Source organism: Aristolochia californica, unplaced genomic scaffold (genome assembly GCF_029961685.1).
Source record: "Aristolochia californica isolate CCGP_79_NKW_82.1479 unplaced genomic scaffold, dmAriCali1.0.hap1 SCAF_16, whole genome shotgun sequence".
NCBI lineage: Eukaryota > Viridiplantae > Streptophyta > Magnoliopsida > Piperales > Aristolochiaceae > Aristolochia > Aristolochia californica.
The window spans coordinates 17,882,500-17,901,877 of NW_027181837.1; the positions used below are offsets into that span (position 1 = coordinate 17,882,500).

At 35.4% G+C, this 19,378-nt stretch overlaps 1 protein-coding gene and 1 long non-coding RNA gene across 2 annotated transcripts; both read left to right on the forward strand.

Annotated features, from left to right (window-relative positions):
• Positions 1-7,435: 7,435 nt before the first annotated feature.
• Positions 7,436-9,421, forward strand: LOC137953277 (uncharacterized). The gene is made up of 2 exons (XR_011112355.1): positions 7,436-8,676; positions 9,085-9,421. It is a non-coding gene; the product is annotated as an uncharacterized lncRNA (long non-coding RNA).
• A 4,318-nt stretch (positions 9,422-13,739) lies between these two features.
• LOC137953448 (CRAL-TRIO domain-containing protein C23B6.04c-like) lies at positions 13,740-19,197 on the forward strand. The gene is made up of 6 exons (XM_068800866.1): positions 13,740-14,553; positions 16,218-16,318; positions 17,454-17,630; positions 17,829-17,927; positions 18,036-18,281; positions 18,487-19,197. Exons 2-6 carry the CDS (start codon positions 16,253-16,255, stop codon positions 18,781-18,783), a joined length of 885 nt encoding a protein of 294 aa, XP_068656967.1. The 5' UTR covers positions 13,740-14,553; positions 16,218-16,252; the 3' UTR covers positions 18,784-19,197.
• The last annotated feature ends 181 nt before the right edge of the window (positions 19,198-19,378 follow it).

Consider the following 19,378-nt stretch of genomic DNA (forward strand, 5'->3'; position numbering starts at 1 on the left):
TTACCATAGATCTTTGGAAGTCTCAAAATCAAAAAATTGAATACATGGTTATTACTGGGCATTTTATTGACAGTAATTGGAAGCTACAAAAACGAGTCTTGAGTTTTGTGCATGTTCCTTCTCCTCGTCGTGGTGTTGATATAGCTGATGCTATTTACAAGTGTTTGAAAGAGTGGGAGATCGAAAATAAAGTTTTTAGTATTTCAGTTCATAATGCTGCATATAATGATGTTTGTATCAAAGTTTTAAAACAAAATTTTTCAAGGAAAAAAAATTTGGTGTGTGATGGAAAGTTGTTTCATGTGCGTTGTTGTGCTCATATTTTGAACTTATTAGTCTAAGATGGTCTTGTTCAAATTAAGGATATCATTGATAATGTGTGTGAAAGTGTCAAATTCATAAATCTGTTTGAGGCTAGACTTCACACTTTTTCTAAAATTATACAACAATTAGAACTTGGTGCAAAGAGGTTGGTTATTGATTGTCCAACTCGTTGGAACTCCATTTATGACATGTTGTCTTCTGCATTAAAATTCAAAGATATATTAACTAGATTTAAAGTTAGAGAACCAACTTATGATTATTTGCCAAGTTTTGATGAATGGGAAAAGGTTGACATGGTGTGTGAGATTTTAGAAGTTTTTAATGCAGTTACTAATATAATTTCTAGGAGTGACTACCCTACTTCTAATTTGTACGTTAGTCAGGTATATAGGGTAAAAGAAGTTCTAGATTTTCATTCTACAAATGAAAATGTTTTCATTAGGACAATGGTTAGTAGAATGAAAGAGAAATTTGAGAAGAATTAGGGTGAATGCAATTTATTGATGGTTGTTGCTTCAGTTTTGGATCCAAGGGTCAAATTAAAGTTGATCGAAATGTGTTTTCTACTGATATATTCTAAGAAGGAAGCTACAATAAATATAAATTTAGTTCGACGCACCTTATATGAGATCTACGATGAATATGTATCCTTATATAATGTGGATATTAGAAATGAAAAGATTGTTTCAAGTACTAGCTCTATGGGTGTTTCCACAAGTCGTTGGCCTTTATCAAGTTCAGGTTGGTCAAAGTTAATGAGTTATATGAAACAAAAGGATGTAGTTAATTCACCAAGGTCAGAATTGGAAATTTATCTTGAAGAAAGTGTATATAGTGAAAGGAAACTTAACAATATGATTTTGACGTTTTAGAATGGTGGAAAGTGAATCATATGAAATTTCGGATATTATCTAAGATGGCCGCAGACATCCTTGTAATTCCCATATCCACAGTAGCTTCAGAGTCTACATTTAGTACTGGTGGTAGAGTAATAGACTCATATCGTTCTTCCTTGGCACCAAGTACAGTTCAAGCTTTGATTTGTGGCAGTGATTGAGTTCGGGTTCTTCACAGTGTAAAGAAAAATCAAAAGGTGAATTTTTTTTAACAATTCTTTATTATGATATTTTTTAGTATATTTTTTATTTATTAAAAATTTGTTTTATGATTACAGCCTGAGAAGAAGAGTGTAGAGATAATGCTACCAGCTACATGATTTTTCATGTTTCTCTCATCATGGTGATTTTAATATTTTTAACGGCATTAAGTAACTAGTAGTGGAAGAGTATTTTTTTATCTGACAATAACTAATTTTATTTTTTTGTTTTGGTCATAGGTGGAGATTTTGCTCATGCAGGGATGCATATTATTTTCTAGCTTTAAGAGAAACAACTATAGTTTGTAATTTTATAATGGATTTATAGTTTTTATTTGGGTGATTATAAATTGATAGTGATATTTCATTTAATTTTGTTGTATTTGATTATTGTATGGAGTTTATTTATAATATTATGCAGTGTATGAAGTGTTTAGACTATTTTTGTTCTATAAACAATTTAATGGAGTGTTTATGGAATGTATAGATAATTTTATGAAGTGTTTATGCAAGTATTATGTATATTGATTATGCCCAATTTTAAGTAGAGGTCATACTGAATTTTATACAAGTATTATATACATAGATTATACTCAATTTTAAGAAGAGGTTATGCCTCAATCTTATACATGTATTATATATATAGGTTATGTCTAATTTTATGTAGAGGTCATGTCCAATTTTATGTAAAATATATGTATAATTTTATATATAATTTATTTGATATATATTTTTTGAAAATTTTTGAATTTATGTTGAGGCTCGAGTTTGGCTCGAAACTCGGTTAAAATTTTTAAGCTTGAGCTCGATAATAATTTTAGGCTCGAGACTAGGCTTCGCTCGAAGCTCGGCTCGAAGCTCGGCTCGAAGCTCAACTCGAATTCGGCTCGTTCACCAAACGAAGCTCCGCTCGAAGCTCAACTCAAGTTCGGGCTCGTTCACCAAACTATGTGACAATGTTATGACAATGTTATTTGAGGAGTGTTGAGCGGCGCCACCGTCGACCCATTGATGATCTTTTGTTTGCGGCGTTTGGTGGTGGTCCGATGACAAGACAAGACAAGACAAGAGGTGGAGGCTGAGAGGGTACATGGCAGAGCTACAGCATAGCGCACCGGAGCTCCTTCGCAGAGGCAGGCACGAGGGCGTGCACGTATTTCAACCTCTCTCCCTGCTGGCTGCTACTGCGACTGCTGATCACTGATGTCACTGTTCTATCCGGTGGTCGGCTGGTCCCACCGCCCTCTGCCGTTCTGCAATCTCCAGGAAGACGGTCGAGGAGAATCTGTGATTCTGCATTTTTGTATATCTGAATTTTGATCACTTCTGTCGGGAAGGCAGATGCAGGCGAGGAAAACGAATCCAAGCTAGTTAAAAAAACTAAACAAAACAGTGTCTGTCCTTTCATTCATGGGGATAAACAGCTTATTTGCTTCGAAAGGAAAAACCAAGAAGAAAAGCGGGAAAGGAGCAGATGTGCAGGTTTTTAGTATAGTTTTTTTTTCATGACCGTCCTGCTGGTTAATTCAATTCATCGGGGACACAAGGAGAGCGCCACCGTTGTCCGCGCTGAACCATCTTCGCTGCCCGTGTCAGCCATCGATTGCCTGTATTTTCTTTCGCCTTGTCTCTGCCACTCTTTTCGTTTTGCCCTGCATCGTCTTGTACAGTGTTTCCTCTGCCATTCATTTTTTTCACTGACCCTCGAAGGACTGATCTATTGATTTTACTAAAACAGGCCAAACTTCGTTAGCGGTTTTGTCGTGTAAGATTTTATTTATATGGATCATCGTCTCTACCGGATTAACGGTGGAGAAGAGTTAGGAAGGCGGGTACCTTGAGAATTGATTGTTTAGACTTTAGAGAGGCTAGTAATTAGTGGTTAGTACAGCCCGTAGCTTTCTGCTGCTGCTGCTGCTGTTCGCCGTAACTACGATTCTGCCGCGCTTCTGGTTTTTCTAAATGCTTCTCAACGTTTCCCTTTTTCTACCGCGGGCCAAAATTTGAAATTCTCAGAAACTGCAGCCAAGGATCCAAGAGGAAGTTAAATCAGAAAACCTTTCATTTCACTCTGGATTTTCTCCGATGCACTCCTCTGAGTGCTTCATCGTTATGCAGGTAGCTGTCAAGTGTAGGGGATTTATTATGTACTCACTCACGAGCTTATCAAACCCATTGGGCGCTCTTCGTGATGAATACGGAACGAGAACCGATATGACTCTATGACTGCCGGTAGCTAATCTCCGAACCTAAGACGATGAAGTAATGGGGGGGTTAGTCCATCAACTAATGGCGTTAGTGTAGCCTCCTGTTACACATAAAACTCGACTGCCTGTTCATTTTTTCCCTCAAATTCATTCAGAAGGAAAAGATGTTCGAGTCCAGGGACTTGGAATGAGGATGCCAATCTTTAGCCACAGCAGACGATACGAGAGAGGAAATGGAGAAGTTTTACAAGGAAGTAGCAGAATAAAAGATGGTGAAGAGAAGTAATTACTTCGGGGGATCCAAAAAAGCAACCACTATCACATTCTCACATTCTACTTACCCTAATAGTTTTCTCGTTGAATTTGTTCGAGCCATATCAACCACCCCTTGATGTACATAGACTTATGGTATTTGCTCATCAATTGCTTCAGGAAACTTGTTGACCTCGTTAATTCACACTCACGTATATAAGGGTGGTATGATTAGTAAATAATGAGAACTTTTATAGAAAGAACATTGAATTGTAATTATGCATGTTGATGTATGTTCTTTTATGTCTTTTTTCTTTTGAAGCATACAACCCTAACTGTAATGTAGTCACTGTAAACACCTTCACACAACTATAAATAAAAATATCAAGTTATGGTATAGAGCATTCAAGCCTCTTCCTCTTTGCTCAAATTTGTCTATACAACTCCCTCTTTTCGTCTTTTTTTTTCTCCCTTGGTTTATTTTCTCCTCTTTTCCAAAGAGTTAGAGTTCTTCTCTTTTCTCCTTCCCTTTAGATCTCTTGTATTTTGTTGAATTTTTTGGAAAAGAGAAAAACTTTATTAGCTTGTTGTAATTTGAGTACATAAGACTCTATTTATAATAAAGGAAACAAGTAGAATCCTATTACAATTAAACTACTCTTGTCCAAGTTACACCCAAAGTTAAACACTAAAAGATAAGTCTTAGAACAATTGAACATAAATAGAAAACTAACATAACTAAAACACCTTTAAACTGAGACTCTTCTGTGAGACCTTATTCCATAATAATTTTGGCTCTGTAAAACTTCTTGTTGTGAAAGTCATGTGAGACTCTTTCAAACATGATCTTCATCACTCTTTCTCAAGTTGGAGTTTATAACTTCAGCTTGCAATGAAAAAGATTATTGATCTTCAATCTTCGTTCCTCAAAAAAATCTTCATAGATGCAAAATTCTTTATCTTTTGTTCTTACACGTTCTAGAATATTTTGGTCACAAAAAAATTACCACATGTAGAATTTTTCATTGTAGATTATGCTACTTCTTCTCAAACGTGGAATTCGGAAGGAGGTGCAACCATTGTAGCGCTCAACTTCCAATCTCATTCACATGGTTCTCCTTTTATTCCTCCTCTCAAGATGGGAAGGCTCTAAAAAACAAAATACAAACTCTCAAAGAGTAAAAAAATGGGTGATAAAAACATTAGTCAAAACCAACATTAAAGGATTTAAAAAAAATGATATTAATCGATAAAGTGGGTAATGTTTGTCAGTCACAAGACGACAATAAAAACCCAAGGGTACCAATAAAAAAGTTTCACAGGACATAAAAATATTATATATAGATAGACTGATAGATAGATAATATAAAGGACCAACCAATGCAACACGCCAAAAGGTTGGCCAAAAAGGGAGTAAATGAGAGGAAAAAAAAGATGTTAGGAGAAAAGCTACAAAGTAAAAGGCTAATGGGCAATTAAATGAAGAGAAAAAATCCACCACCGTAATAAGAAGGAGATTGTAACGGTACTAATGAAATAATTGAACAGATTTGACCAATGTATAATTTTTTTGGGATGACCACAATTTTTCGTAGTTAACTCTATGGAAGATATATAACCAAGTATCAAAAACACAAAACTTGAAAACAATATAAATGTAAGATATTGAATGAGCACATCATGGAGTGATTAAATTGGACCAAAACTCTCTGATTTGAAGATAAATTTCGGTGGAGAGATAATCGGAGAAAAAATAGGAAAAAATGAGATTTTTGGCTGAATTGACCTTCTTTATGATATCAATATCTCCCAAAATATAGCTCAGAATTACAAATGGTTTGTTGTTCAAGAAACTAGACTCGAAGAGCTTTAATTTGATACCAAATTTTACATAAAACATATCGTTCTTGAATCTTTTAAGACCCCTTGATTCTCTTTGTTTTGTACCTTTGTTTACTCCGATGTAGATATCTACTTAAATATAGATCAGATTGACATTGAATTTTCTCTTTCTGAAACTAAACTTTGATACATTTCATAAAGTTATAATATGTCTTAATATAATATACTTATTTTGAGAGAAATAATCTAATAGATTTCGGACTCTATAATCTGGCTGAACTGAGTACTCTTTCTTCTTTGGCCACTATGACCATTGACTGTTGCGAAATTGATATCTTTTTTTAGAAAACTCATATTGAGAATTGGTTTGATACGGTATAAAACAAACTTATCGAACTAAAGTGTAATTCTTGATGGTATAAAATAGCTTAAAAGTTGAAGTTTTCTTCTTATGTTCGAACCTTTCTTGCAGTCTCTTGTTTTATGTTGTTAATATGCTACAAAAATTTCTTATAACCAGAGAAGAAATACATGTTTTGAATCTGATCCTAGATCAAAATCTCCTTACATAGATACTTCTGTTATTTGCAGTATTAAATCAATTGACTAGTTTTTTGGGAAGTTGCCATAATTCAAAGTAAGAACACTTCTTCTCTTTAACAAATAAATCAAGGAAAATTTATAAAAATAAGATGATTTTCTAAAGATGTTTTCCAGATATTGTTAGTTAACAAACAAAAATTTTTAAGGGTAGATCATGAGATATTTTCCTCATATTATTGATCAATAGCTGTTACTCAAAAAGTGAAGCAAAAAATTCGGCTTAAATTCGGATCTTCGAGTGCAACAAGATTCTGACATAATCTTTGATTCTTCCAATACGAATATCTCCATAAATATAGATCAAATTGTCATGAAATTTTCTCCTTTTGAAATTGGACGTAAAGCAATTTCATCCAAGTATAACTTATTTTCATAAAATATACTTTTTTTAGATAAATAATCACATAGATTTCAGACTCTATAATTTGGCCGAACTAAGTACTCTTTCTTTTTTGGCAATATCTCCATCTAAAAAACACAAATTGAGAATTGGTTGAATAAGTAAAAAAATTGATTTACAAATATTTATTTGGATATATATATTTCTCCATATAAGGTCTCATTTTTATGACATAAAACGGCTAAAAAATTAAAACTTTTTGCTACAACATGAAACTTTTCTACTACTTAACCTTTGTTCATTCAAATGTCTATTTCTCATTTGTAAAGAAATCTAATTTCAACGATTTTTTTTACTTTGAAACTAAACTTAAATATCTTTCCAAAAATATATAATTTTCTATACCAATCATCTTGTTTTTTTTTCTTTCTTCTTCCCCTTTTTCTCTGTCTTCTTCTCCGTAAGATAAAAGAAGAGATGAGTCGTGGATAAAATATTCAGGAGGAGGAGAAAAAACGAAGAGCTACGAATTAGGAGATGGGAGAAAAAGGATTAAGAATTAAGTTACGGATAAAAGCCGACTCTATTTATGATATTTACTTGTTTAATCCGCCCGAGTTGTCAACATCCCATGCTTAGTCAGCGCGGTTGTCTGCATGATCCACGCGTCCACGTCCGACAACGTTGCGTACACTCCAGGCTACCATTCCTACTCTAGAAAGTGCGATTCCGAAGATGCCCTATCTAAATCTAGCCGTTGATTCCCCTTCACCGCCTTTTGCGAGGAAAAAGCCAACTGGAGCTCCTCTGGCCTCTTTTCTGCCCTTAATCTTCACCGACTCCTAATGGATCTACACCGTTCAGCGGCCTCTAGGTTGAGAATAAATACATCCCTGCCTGTATCCTTTTACCTTATCCTCTGCTTTCTGCATACATTTTAGTTGTTCGTTGCTTTTCTTCATCTTGTTCAGATCTAGATTTGGTTTACCTCCTTGCCTGAATTTTTTTTTTTTTTTTTGTTGTAGATCTCCCCGTGATTTGGTCTTTTGTTGGTGCTTCCTTACTTATACGTTTGGATCGCTTGTAGTTCTTGGTGTGTCGCTGTTTGTAAATTTTATCTCCTTAGATCTGTTTTGATTTCTGGAAGATTGGGTTGATTTGATTACGGATCTCTGCAATTCTCCTGGGTCTTTCGATTTACGTTTGATATCTGATTGCTACAAAGCTGTTTTCCGTCTGTTGTTGTTTGATTGTTTGTTTAAGATTTATGTGAAGTGCTTTCGACCCTCTCTTCTTTGTTTTTCTCGTATCTGCTGTTTTTATGTGTTTCGGTGATTTGAGATTTCTAAAGATTTGTTCTTCAGACGAATTTCGAGTTATTTAACTTCCTAACGTTGGAGATCTGGATTTTTGTTTCCCAAAAAATAGGTTCTGTCGATATTGTTTGTTGTTGCTGTTGTTTTTTACAGGATTGATGTGGATCCGTTCGTCGTCGGTGGTGAACTGAGCATTTTTCAGATTTTATTGTCAGCGTCGTTGAAAAAGAATGCATCTTTAGATCGGATCTTCTTGAGAGGTGTCTCAGATTGTTGATTTCTCCGTTCCTCTGCTTGATGGCGCGTCTCTGGCGAGATAAATCTTTGGCAGACCTATGTGTGCGTTCAGCTTGTTTTGTAGATGAGCGAAGTTGTGAGGTTGGTTAGATGAATGATTGTGCGTCATAGCGGCAGCCGAGCAAGTCGTGTAGACAGGGCCTGAATAACCTGTAAGGATGGGTTCTGGCATCGATCTATCGTCTTATGTCATCTCTGACCTTTGCCATGTTGGGTGCGCTCGCATGGCAGGTCACAATCCCTAATGAAATTATTGATTTTTGGTCGTTGGGAGATCGCACGAGGCGCTTTGGCCCGGGATCTCCCTTTGGTGTTGTCTTGCTTTTCTGCTTCGACTCCTTTATCTTCCGCATCGTCTCTTCCTTGCACAACGATCGAGGTCAAAGACTCCACTTCGAGGTAAACAAGTTTATATTCATGATTGTTAGCCAATTTTAACGATGAATTATGCTACGAGGTAGAGCTCATGTATTTATTCCTTTTTAAATCCACACAATACTCGGAAGACTTGCCTTGTGCTTCTTCTAAAACAAATTATCACAGAAGCCTAAGGTATTCTCTTTAATATCGAGTTAACACCTTTTGTGAATCCTTTCCTCATGTCGCCGAGTGTTCTCTACAACAGATTTTCTTACCCCTTAATCATCCGCAACTGTCATGATATTCTGAGCTAAAAATCCATTTACATGAATCTTGAACAGAATCTTTTCCTTTTTTTTTTTAATGCATTTAGGATGCAGGTTTTTTGGTACAATTGTTAAAATTGAGAATATGTTTGTATGAAACATATTGTATCTTTTCGGATAGATGTAGAGGGTGGGACATGGCTATGTATGTTCTTTGCGGTAAGCTGGACGGACATGTACACGGGCTTGAAGCTTTGTCTTTTTAAGTGGACGAGCTTCTCAAGAGATGGGGAAAGAAGAATATATGTAGGAGATCTGAACTACATGATATTTGACAGCGTCTCTCGGCCTTCGAAGGTAACTGATGTCCGTGATGATATTCGCTTCTGTCGGTTTTACCTTCGGTTGTTCTTCGGTAAGAATTTTATAGTGGATCAATTGATATTTGAAGCAGTGTTGTGTTAGTGGATTGTTTATTCATTGAATTTTTTCTGTCATAATTCTGATTTGGAATGTTACTGATTGTAACAAATTTTTTTATTGTATAAACTGTTTCATGCAAGAATCTTTAATGTTCAACTCTTAATTTATGCTGTTCTTTCTAATGGGTATATACTACTATGGTGTCGACCGAGGATCTTTGAGCTCAAAATGGGAGAGCACTCGAAGATTTGATCTTTGAGAAGATGGTGGTTCGAATCCACCAAGATCCATATATTTGTTATGTATATAAAATCTTAGATCGCAACCCGAAGTGGAGCGTGACGGCGCGTAGATGTTCTTATTAAATTCATAGTCTAGAAAATGTTAACTCGTTGAACGGATTCTTTTCCTCTGTCTCGATGGGGAATATGCCTGTATTTCTCGTTTTTTCTCCCTTGTGGAGCCCTTACATTTTTTGTCAGTCATATTTTTTGCTCTGTTGTATTTAAAAAAATATCCAATTGATATTTTAAAGTGCTTTGTAGAATTTTGTGGCGGTGTAGGCGACTACGATGTTGATGGAAGAATATGCCACAGCCGGGGCCTCACATCCGGAGGTGCTCATAATTGGATTCTGTTTCTTGTTGCTATATTTTATTTGCATCGAAGGCACTTTAATGGCAGGAAATTCCCTAAATTTGATGAAAAAAGGGTGACCTCAATTTCTCAAGAAAAAAAATCTGGTTATAGTACCAATTGTTTTCTTGTTTTTTTTTCTTTTTTATCTTGTATTTATGAATAATATATAATATATATGCATAATATAATATATATATATATATATATATATTATATTACTGGAATTTATGAATAAAATAGATTTTTAATAATATAACTAAGAAAAGAGGGCATGAAAATAACTTTTGAATAAAATTTAGGATTGAATTCACATTTAATACTAATAATAATAGTAATTCAATTAATAAAATAAAATTAACGAATTAATTTAGTTTAAAATGAAAATTTTATAATTAAATAATAAGAATGTATTAAATGCGTAATTGCATCAATAATAATAATATAAGATTGTAGAATAAATAAAACTTAATCATTTAAAAATTGAATATGTAATATTTTTTTACATAATATTGATGATAAAATAACTTTTACTTATATAGCACTAATTTGAATTTTAATACAATAAATTAAATTCTTAATCACTTAGTACTACAATTAACTTTCTATCACTACAGTACAAATGATGAAATAATAATATAAGATTAAACTTGTCATACATGATCAATTAAATATGTAATACATTTTTATTTAATTAAAATCTATCTTAAAAAATTAATTGCATTATTGAAATAATTAAAATAAGTTATTAATCAATCCAGGAGGGAAAAAGTGAGGCGACTTCCCAAGGAGGATGACATATGAATGAGGTGCAGCCCAGAATGTTCCGCGCAGAGGCGGGGGCGAAGGAAATGCGTCCCCTTTCCTGATGTCCTCCACAACTTGTTAGATGACGTTGGAAAAAGAGAGCGTCAGGGAAGGAGACGATGTCCTCTCCCCGTTCCGGCGTATCTTTTGGCTTCTTCTCCCTGTTCCAGCAGAGCCTCCCTGTAGAAAAATTACATAAAAAAAAGAGGAGGAAGAGAAGAATTAATCAATGATATAAAGTGAAATTTCATATACCAGAGTTAGAAAAAATTTAAAATAATTTCCTAGAGACAAACTAAAATTCTTCTGTTGGTAATGAATATTGTTTTTAAGCATTAAAATCTGCACAATTACTGCACGCCATGCCTCGATTCTGGAAGATTGGAGCTTAAAAAGTTGTCTCCGTAACCAGACACCTAATTATTTTCTGTTGTTGCAGATTTAAGGTGGGTGGTCGGAGTAGTCAAGAGTAGCTGCCAACGGCTGAAAAATTCCCAATTTTGAATTGCTCCAAAAGGCTACACTACTGTCAAATCATACATGGCAATACCCAATTCGGTGGTGAGAGATGATTTCAGCCGCAAATCCGAAGAAAAAGCAACGCTTTGGTTGCATCAGTTGTCTCTCCTCCGCCGACGCCGATTTACCCGAAATCTCCCGAGGGAACTGTAACGCAATCCCCGGCGCCTTCAACGACACCCTCACCGCCATAAGTCATTCTCCGCTTCTTCCGGGAAATGAACTAGCGACCTCTGCCAGTCAATTTTCTCCACCTTATCTATCCAAAGTCCAAAGCAGGCCTCTCCTCCCCCTTTTGATTTCACTATCATTACATTTTGAACTTGCTCTGATCTCGTCTGGCCCATGGAACCTCCAAACCCATTTTCTTAAGGGCCTTTGGAACCAATAAAATGTTGATCATAGGGTGACTTTTTTAATGATAATAAAATTTAATTATTTTTACAACTTACAAAACTAAGTATTTCAGATATTTTATCTTTACCCTCAATCCATCTTAATGTCTAAAACTTCAAAACGATCAAATTTATTCAAGACCTCAAACAATATTGAAGAACGTCTTTAGATCAAACAAAAGAAAACAAAAAAACAAGAGAATTCCTAAATCTTTTCTTTTATGTATAATAGTGAATATGAAATTTTAGGTCATATATTACATATAAACATGTTTTTTGAATTTTATTTACCTGTTTATTGTGGCGAGTGCAGAGCTCCATAGAGCCGGATAGGATAGGACGCCATGAGTCTCCAAAGTTTGGGGAGTTAGGGTAGCATCAAGCCGATCTAAGCTCCGGTATGCATATGTTCATAGCTTGATTTGAATGCTTTGAACTTGATCTCGAACTCAACCTTGATTCTAAAATTGGAATTAATCTCAAACCCAAAAATTTTAATCAAGTTTTAGTTTGAGCTCGAGCCAAGTTCAAACTATAGCCTACATTTAAAACTATATAAAAACTTTGCGATGAAATATACTAATATATGATACTTAGCTTAATAGACCTATAAGAAAGAGCAAACATTTCCATTAATAGTATTTATTCTATTGACAAACAATAACATTAGATGTTGAGGAAGTTGAATGAAAGGCTATTTTTATAAAAATATTACGCTAAAGAGTCGACTCAGTGTGCTAATAGGGGGGTTAGTGCACAATGTAAGTTCAGGAAGAAAGTGAGAAGGAATGTAAAATACTTGTTTGTGTTAGTGTGCGCAATGGAAAATGCAGTGTAAAGTACTTGTTTGTGTTAGTGTGTACAATGGAAAGTGTAGTGTAAAGTGCAGATAAATTATTTATTAAATAAAATATTTTGATATATCTAACTTTCAGAAAATTAAATTAATATTAGTTAATAAATAAAATATATTAAATATAAAAATTAAATAAATGTTTACTTTTATATTATTAAAATTTTAATTTTATAATATCTAAATATGAAATAATTATACAAACATCGTAATAATAAAAATAAAAATAATACAAATATAACTCAATCACTTATTTAATATAAAAAAATTACAATTATATATACAAAAATACAATACACAAAATATTTGTCAAATTAGGGTGGGAAAACAGGGTGGATCTAGTTCCTTTTTTTAGCATTTTGTTTGTTGTCAAATTAAAAGTAGGGGTTTAAGGTTAAGGGTTCGGGGTAAAGTTGAGTTCTTAAAAATATGACTCGAGGTTAAGTTGAATGTTTAGAAACTCCACTTTACCCAAACATTAAACAAAGTTAAAATTATTTTAAAAGGAACGAAAGAAAATAAAAATGAATTATTAGTTTTAATTATACTTTATAATTAAAAAGTAAAATTGAGAAGTAATTAAATACTAAGTATTGCATAATTAAAAAGTCCAAAATATGAATATAAAATAAAAAACAGAAAAACGAGATTATAAAAAAAATAAACAGAACATAAATAATAACAATGGTTATTTAAAAGGAAAAATTAATAATAATAATTATTTAAAACGAGTTACTGTAGCTCGTCTTTCTAGTGGAACAAATAACGGAGGTTGCAGAGAGGGGAGAGAAGTCGCTGAAGGTCGTCAATGTTGGGAATTGCGAGAGGAAGGGAGTCGAGCGCCGAAGATAGGTTGGTTGCGAACGAGAGAGAAATTATTTTTTCTCTGAAGCCCTCGTTCAAGAGAGCCTTCCTTCTTGAGAGCTTGAGCCCGATGTAATTGAGAGAGAGAAAGTAAATTAAGTGGTCGACCCTTTGAATTCACTTTCCCTCCCATTAAACCTAATTTCCGCCTGCACTTACACTACGCACTAACAGGCCTTATAAGTGAAAATCTCAAACGGGGCCTACAAACGGGGCCTTTTAAGTGAAAATATCAAACATAGCTCGTTATACTTGACTAGCCATATTTAAGTTCGAGTTCCAAAAGCAAAAAATTGACCTGAACTCGACTGTTTGCTATTGGTTCGGTGCCATCCCTAATGGGATTCCAGAGTCCGTCCTCGACGGCACTGCCACATCTGCCGGAATTATCCTCCGACGGACCCGGTGACTTCAAGCTGCTGTCGGCTATCGATTATTGGCATATTCGATTGACTGTTACTCGTCATCACTCTTTCCAACCTCAGGTTTCGCGGTTGAATTCGAACGAGGAAGACCCAGCCCAAGGAAGACTCGATCCGGTATGATAATTGATATGATGTCCTTACTCGTTTGTCCTTTCGGCTTCACCCTCTCGAATTTGGATTGCCGAGTACTCCAGAAAAAAAAGTTATCGTTTATAAATCCACCTAGAATCGGACGCTCAAACTCACAGCCGCCGGCTTGAATTTGGAACGGCACTGTTCATCGATTCAATCGCAGGCAACAGCAGAGTCTAACAAAATCTGTTACGAAGTCCACGCCTCCGGTACTGAACCATTATTTTAACTCGTAATTAACTTCAGTTCTCTGCTTTCGTTCGGAGGTCAAATCTTTGTTCCTATTTTCTACGACAACCTTTTTAATCGATCGGTTGAATTCGAATCAAGACTCAGAAATGGATGACTCTGTGAAGCTACCGTTCTTCTCTTTTTTTTTTCCTCCATGCGTTTCTCGTGTCGCCGATAAATGTATCGACTTGCCAAAAACTGATGCCTTTCGCACCTATTCTTTCTTTACCTACCTCTCTGCCTGTCTCATCAACCCTCCTCGTTCTACCAGTGCTACCGCTTGTCCTTATTATTTCAATCTCTGTTTCTCTGTTGCTATCATACTCCAAGCTGTGCGCTGCTCTGTCGATCTTCACCGCTTTCAGGTATCACACTATCATTATATCCATCGTCATATTCCCTCCTATTTTGCTTTTGTTATGTTTAAATGAAGGGTTATCGGCTATTTGTATTATTTCCCCTCCCCTCTCCGTTATCATATCTTTAAATTAATTCTTGCTCTTTTTGCTTGATTCATAGGCAACGCAGCTCCAAATTCGGATCTCTCTCCCTTTTAGTTATACTTCATATGAACTTACAAGAATTCGATTATGATGGACTGTTTCATTCATAGTTTTTTTTTTTTTTTTTTTATGTATGCTTCTTTTTCATATCTAATCCACTGCTTTACCCTAAGGCTAGTTCATTCATTATTCTCTTATTTGTCTTCTTTTGTTTGGAGAAATTATCCGTAGTCTCCTTTAAGCAACATCATTCTTTCGGTTCCGTCCGGAGACTGCTGCTGCCACCATATAGCTCTCATCTTTCTACTTCAGCTAAGTGTGTGAGGATGATTCCAATTGGCTTTGGGCTACTCCCAATTTTTTTCTCTGATCATAGGCCAGTAGAAACTGAATCGTTAGTGCCCATGTTGATCTGCGTCTCAAAAGCTAGAAAATATGCTTTTCGATTCTCATCTCGCCTCACGTCTGTGCTGATTTTAGGCATCTTCCATTATCTCCATGGATGATATTGATTATGAGTTCACAAACTTGCTGCTTTTCTAGTGTTTGACTGTCTTTTTAGGCTTCATATATGCTTGCTTTCAACAGGATTAACTCGTTGCTGCTCTTTTGACTTATCCGACGGCTTGGCTATAACCACTAATTTAGTTTTCAACGCTTGTTCTATGTCTAGAATTTGATAAGATCCATGACAGATGACGAGCCCAGCACCTTTTTGATTTTTATCAGCATAATTATTGTTATCTTCTTCGTATTAGGGAATAAAATTTTTCAGCATGAATTTGAGGAAAGCTTGAAGTGCTCCTTTTCTAGTAATTGATGGATATGATATTGAATTTGCTGCTTGAGGCCTTGGTTTTTTCCTTTTATCTTTCTTTGATGATCCAACAACCTAATTGTTTTTTTTCCTGACTTCCAAAACACATCTTGTTTACTTCTAATTTCCACTTAGTTCTTCACCAGCATTACCAAAATAATGTATGACTGAATTACTATTTTGGTAGTGGGAAAACTTCACCACATCTGATAAGAGTAAGAAACACTTGTATTTTCTCGACTGATTATTGGATTTAAGATCATGGAAATGTTGTTTTCTTGTACCGTATTCGATAAGGCTTAGTTATCACAAATTCTTTTACTTGTAATTTCTTAATGTTTCCTCTTCAGGATGCACTTTCTTTCTCAGAAAACTGACCATAGCAATATGTAACTGATTTACTTATAGATAGTGTTCAACTTGAAATATTGCCAATGTCTAACACAACTTAACTGATGCTTTATTCTCTTTGTTAATATTGGTTTTAAAGACAGAAGAATGTTGTTTCTTCTCTTATATTCATTAACTTTGCACTGGACCTGTGGCTGGTAGTGGCTGGTAGCTGCAGCATTTCTTTAAGATGTTCTCCTCTGTAATAATGTTTATAAGCCTCCTTATTTGCCCTTTTTTTAACTGTGGTCTAAGTGACTTTATGGTCTATCCTCTTTCTAGACGTTGCATCAGTTACATACACTGCCTGTTATTGCAGGTGGGACTTTGTTGTAGGTTTTGATAGTGGGCTCCATGTTCCAGAGAAAGCATAATACTCATGGTCTTCTAGAGAATGATTATGCAAACCAAGAAGCAAAGGTGATTTTATTTATATATTTGGCCATATTGATTGAACTTTTCAATTGTTCAATGAGCATCTGTGATAATTTCCTTCTTTCTGATATTGAATATTCGGGTATCCTTCCTGTTTATCTCTTTCTTAATTGATGAAGTTATGCTTGGGCCTCATAAAGGAGTCCTCAATGCTACAAGTGTTTGACAAGAGTCCTACTTGTTAGCTCTCCACAGTGCTTGGCGTATTTTTTCCATAAAATAGGTTTGGGAATATTAAGAGTTCCTGGTCAGGGAACAATGTTTTACTTTTAAACAGTACTTGTATAACATTGATTACTTCTTTCTTCTCCTGTTTATCTGCATTTTCTATTGCTTGCCAAGGTCTTCTGGCTTGAATTATTGTCTCACCAGAGAGAGTTGCTAGCGATCATAAAGAAGAGAGATTACATAGAGCTATTTTCATCCCATTGAATTTAAATGGAGTAAAATCATTCGGAAACCAATGGTTGATCAATAGTATGAGAGTATGTTGATGGTAATTATGGATGCAACTGCATCATTATACCAGGTAGAATTGGCTAAATACTTTGTCTCACATGACTGAAAAATAATAATGATGAAGTTCCTTTATCAAATACCTGTCTTTTTACTGATGTGCTCTCCATGCGGGTAAACATGCAAGCACTATTCTTCAGGTCTAGAAGATCCAAGAGTAGTTCTCTCATGCTCATTCATTTATTTTTAATTATTCCTTGTGTCTAGGCTCTGAAAGCATCTTAAAGAAAGCAGTGAATAGCATTCGCCCTCTGAAAAGTTGCAATATAGTAAAATTTGAAAACCACGGGGTAAGTGTAATCTTGCAGTTTTTCTGGGGGTTGAGTTTAATTAAAAAATAAAAAATGATGAGTGATCCTTAAAGCTATATTACTCTTGTTAACTTTTTCAGATGTCATTTTTGCCCTTTAATATGTTTCATGTGCACTAAATGTGCGTTCACAAGGAAACATTCTTCCTTAGGTTTTATGGATTTCCAAATACACAAGTTTGTAGCTTGCATCTTTTTCATGTTCTTATCAAGCCGACGGGTGTTCACCTCATATTGATTAATTGGCAAGTGGGTCAAAGCTAAAGCATTTTCCTGCACTAATTTTTTAAACAGATGAATGAGCTTAGAGATGCCATTGGCCCGTTATCGGGACGCAGTTTACACTATTGTGAGAATGCATGCCTGAGAAGATATTTGGAAGCTCAAAATTGGAACCTTGACAAATCGAAGAAGATGCTAGAGGAAACACTAAAGTGGAGATCAACCTTTAAGCCCGAGGAAATTCGCTGGGTAAGACCTAAGTAGTTGGTGAAGAGTTTTTAGTTACTTTGCAATACCATTGAACTTAACTTTGGTTCTCTTCTTTTTTGAATTTTACAAGTGGTTCTTTTTGGTGCATTGAAAGCCATGCATATGTAAAAACATAAATAAGATTCTCCATTCAAAACTTGCATGAAATGTTTCTGAGAGTTGCATGTCTCTTTTAAGCACGAAGTGGCAAGTGAAGGTGAAACAGGGAAAGTGTACAGAGCAATTTTTCATGATCTACATGGAAGAGCAGTTCTAATAATGAGACCGGCAAAGCAGGTTTGGACGGACACTTTTGATTTAGGGTGATATCTTTCACTGATGTTAAAGAACTCTCGAAAGAACAGGGTTTTAGACAAATAAGTATATCATTGTTTTCCTGGGCAGAACACATCATCACCTCATAATCAGCTCCGCCATCTAGTGTATCTGTTAGAGAATGCTATTCTCAACCTGGCTGAGGGCCAAGAACAGATGGTTTGGCTGATTGACTTTAGTGGATGGTCATTGAGAAATTCAGTACCCATCAAGACTGCCAGAGAAACTGCCAACATATTGCAGAATCACTATCCCGAGAGGCTTGCGCTAGCATTTCTCTACAATCCACCAAGGATATTTGAAGCCTTTTGGAAGGTTTGATATCCACTCAACTAATTCTCTGTTAGGGCTCCTATTATTAGAATAGAACCTTATGGGGGACTATTCGAATGATTTGTGACTTTTTTATTTGGAGAATTGGATTCTTTTGCAATGTTAAATCCAGCTTCTTTTCTTCTCGTCCTTTCTGTCTTCCTGGTGATTCGTTAGTTATTGCCTTGAGCTCATTCTGGCTGTGCAGATTGTTAAATTCTTCCTGGATCCAAAGACATTCGAGAAGGTAAAATTTGTCTACCCAAAAAATGAAGAAAGCATGGAGCTTATGAAGCAGACCTTTGATCTAGAGGTGCTTCCATCTGACTTTGGAGGAAGACATTCTTTCCACTATGACCACGAGGAGTTCTCAAGACTGATGACCCAGGACGATGCTAAGTTTGCTGCATTTTTGGAAGTCAAACTTAGCCACAGTAGGAATGGCCATTTACCAGCAGAAGTGACTCCTGAAGCACCAGTTCCTGTTGCTCCACCAGTGAGCTAAGCGGAACAGATTTTGGTTTATCTGTTCCCCAGCTACAGACATCAAGTTGGATTACATATTTCTGATCCATAGGCCAAGATTGATAGCTTGGCAAAGAGAAGCGAACCTCTAATTATGAAACTTTTACACATTATCTGAGATCTAAGCATTCAACTTGAAGAGTCTCAAACTATGCTTTCAAAATAAGTGAATGAGAACAAGCTTTAGTTCCCACTTTCTTGTCTAATATCTCTCCCCTGCATTCTTATACTCCAGTCTTGTGAGCACCAACAAACAACTTTGTTCTCCACTCTTTTTCTGCTTAAATTTTCAGGATTAAGTGAGGCTTGGGGGGGCCTCCCTAACTGCATTTTAACAAAACAATCAGGGGCCACAGATATGAGCCCTTTTGTTGACCATGTGGCTGCATACTTGTAACTGGTCTCTTATAATAAGTAATTTGGAAAAAGAGAAGTAAATGGTGATGACTGATTATCTATTATGCAATTGAAGGCTGGATCTTAATGAAAATGCACTATGAGACTGTTAAGAGTCAATGCCTTTTATAATGATACAGCTTCATGTCTGTCAAAAGCTAAAGAGATACTAGAGTCTA

Excerpts from the sequence above, each read along its gene's own strand:
- LOC137953448 (XM_068800866.1), top strand. The coding sequence starts at position 16,253 with ATGTTCCAGAGAAAGCATAATACTCATGGTCTTCTAGAGAATGATTAT. Across the intron at positions 17,631-17,828 it reads AGCCCGAGGAAATTCGCTGG|CACGAAGTGGCAAGTGAAGG; the intron begins GTAAGACCTAAG and ends GTCTCTTTTAAG. Across the intron at positions 17,928-18,035 it reads TAATGAGACCGGCAAAGCAG|AACACATCATCACCTCATAA; the intron begins GTTTGGACGGAC and ends TTTCCTGGGCAG.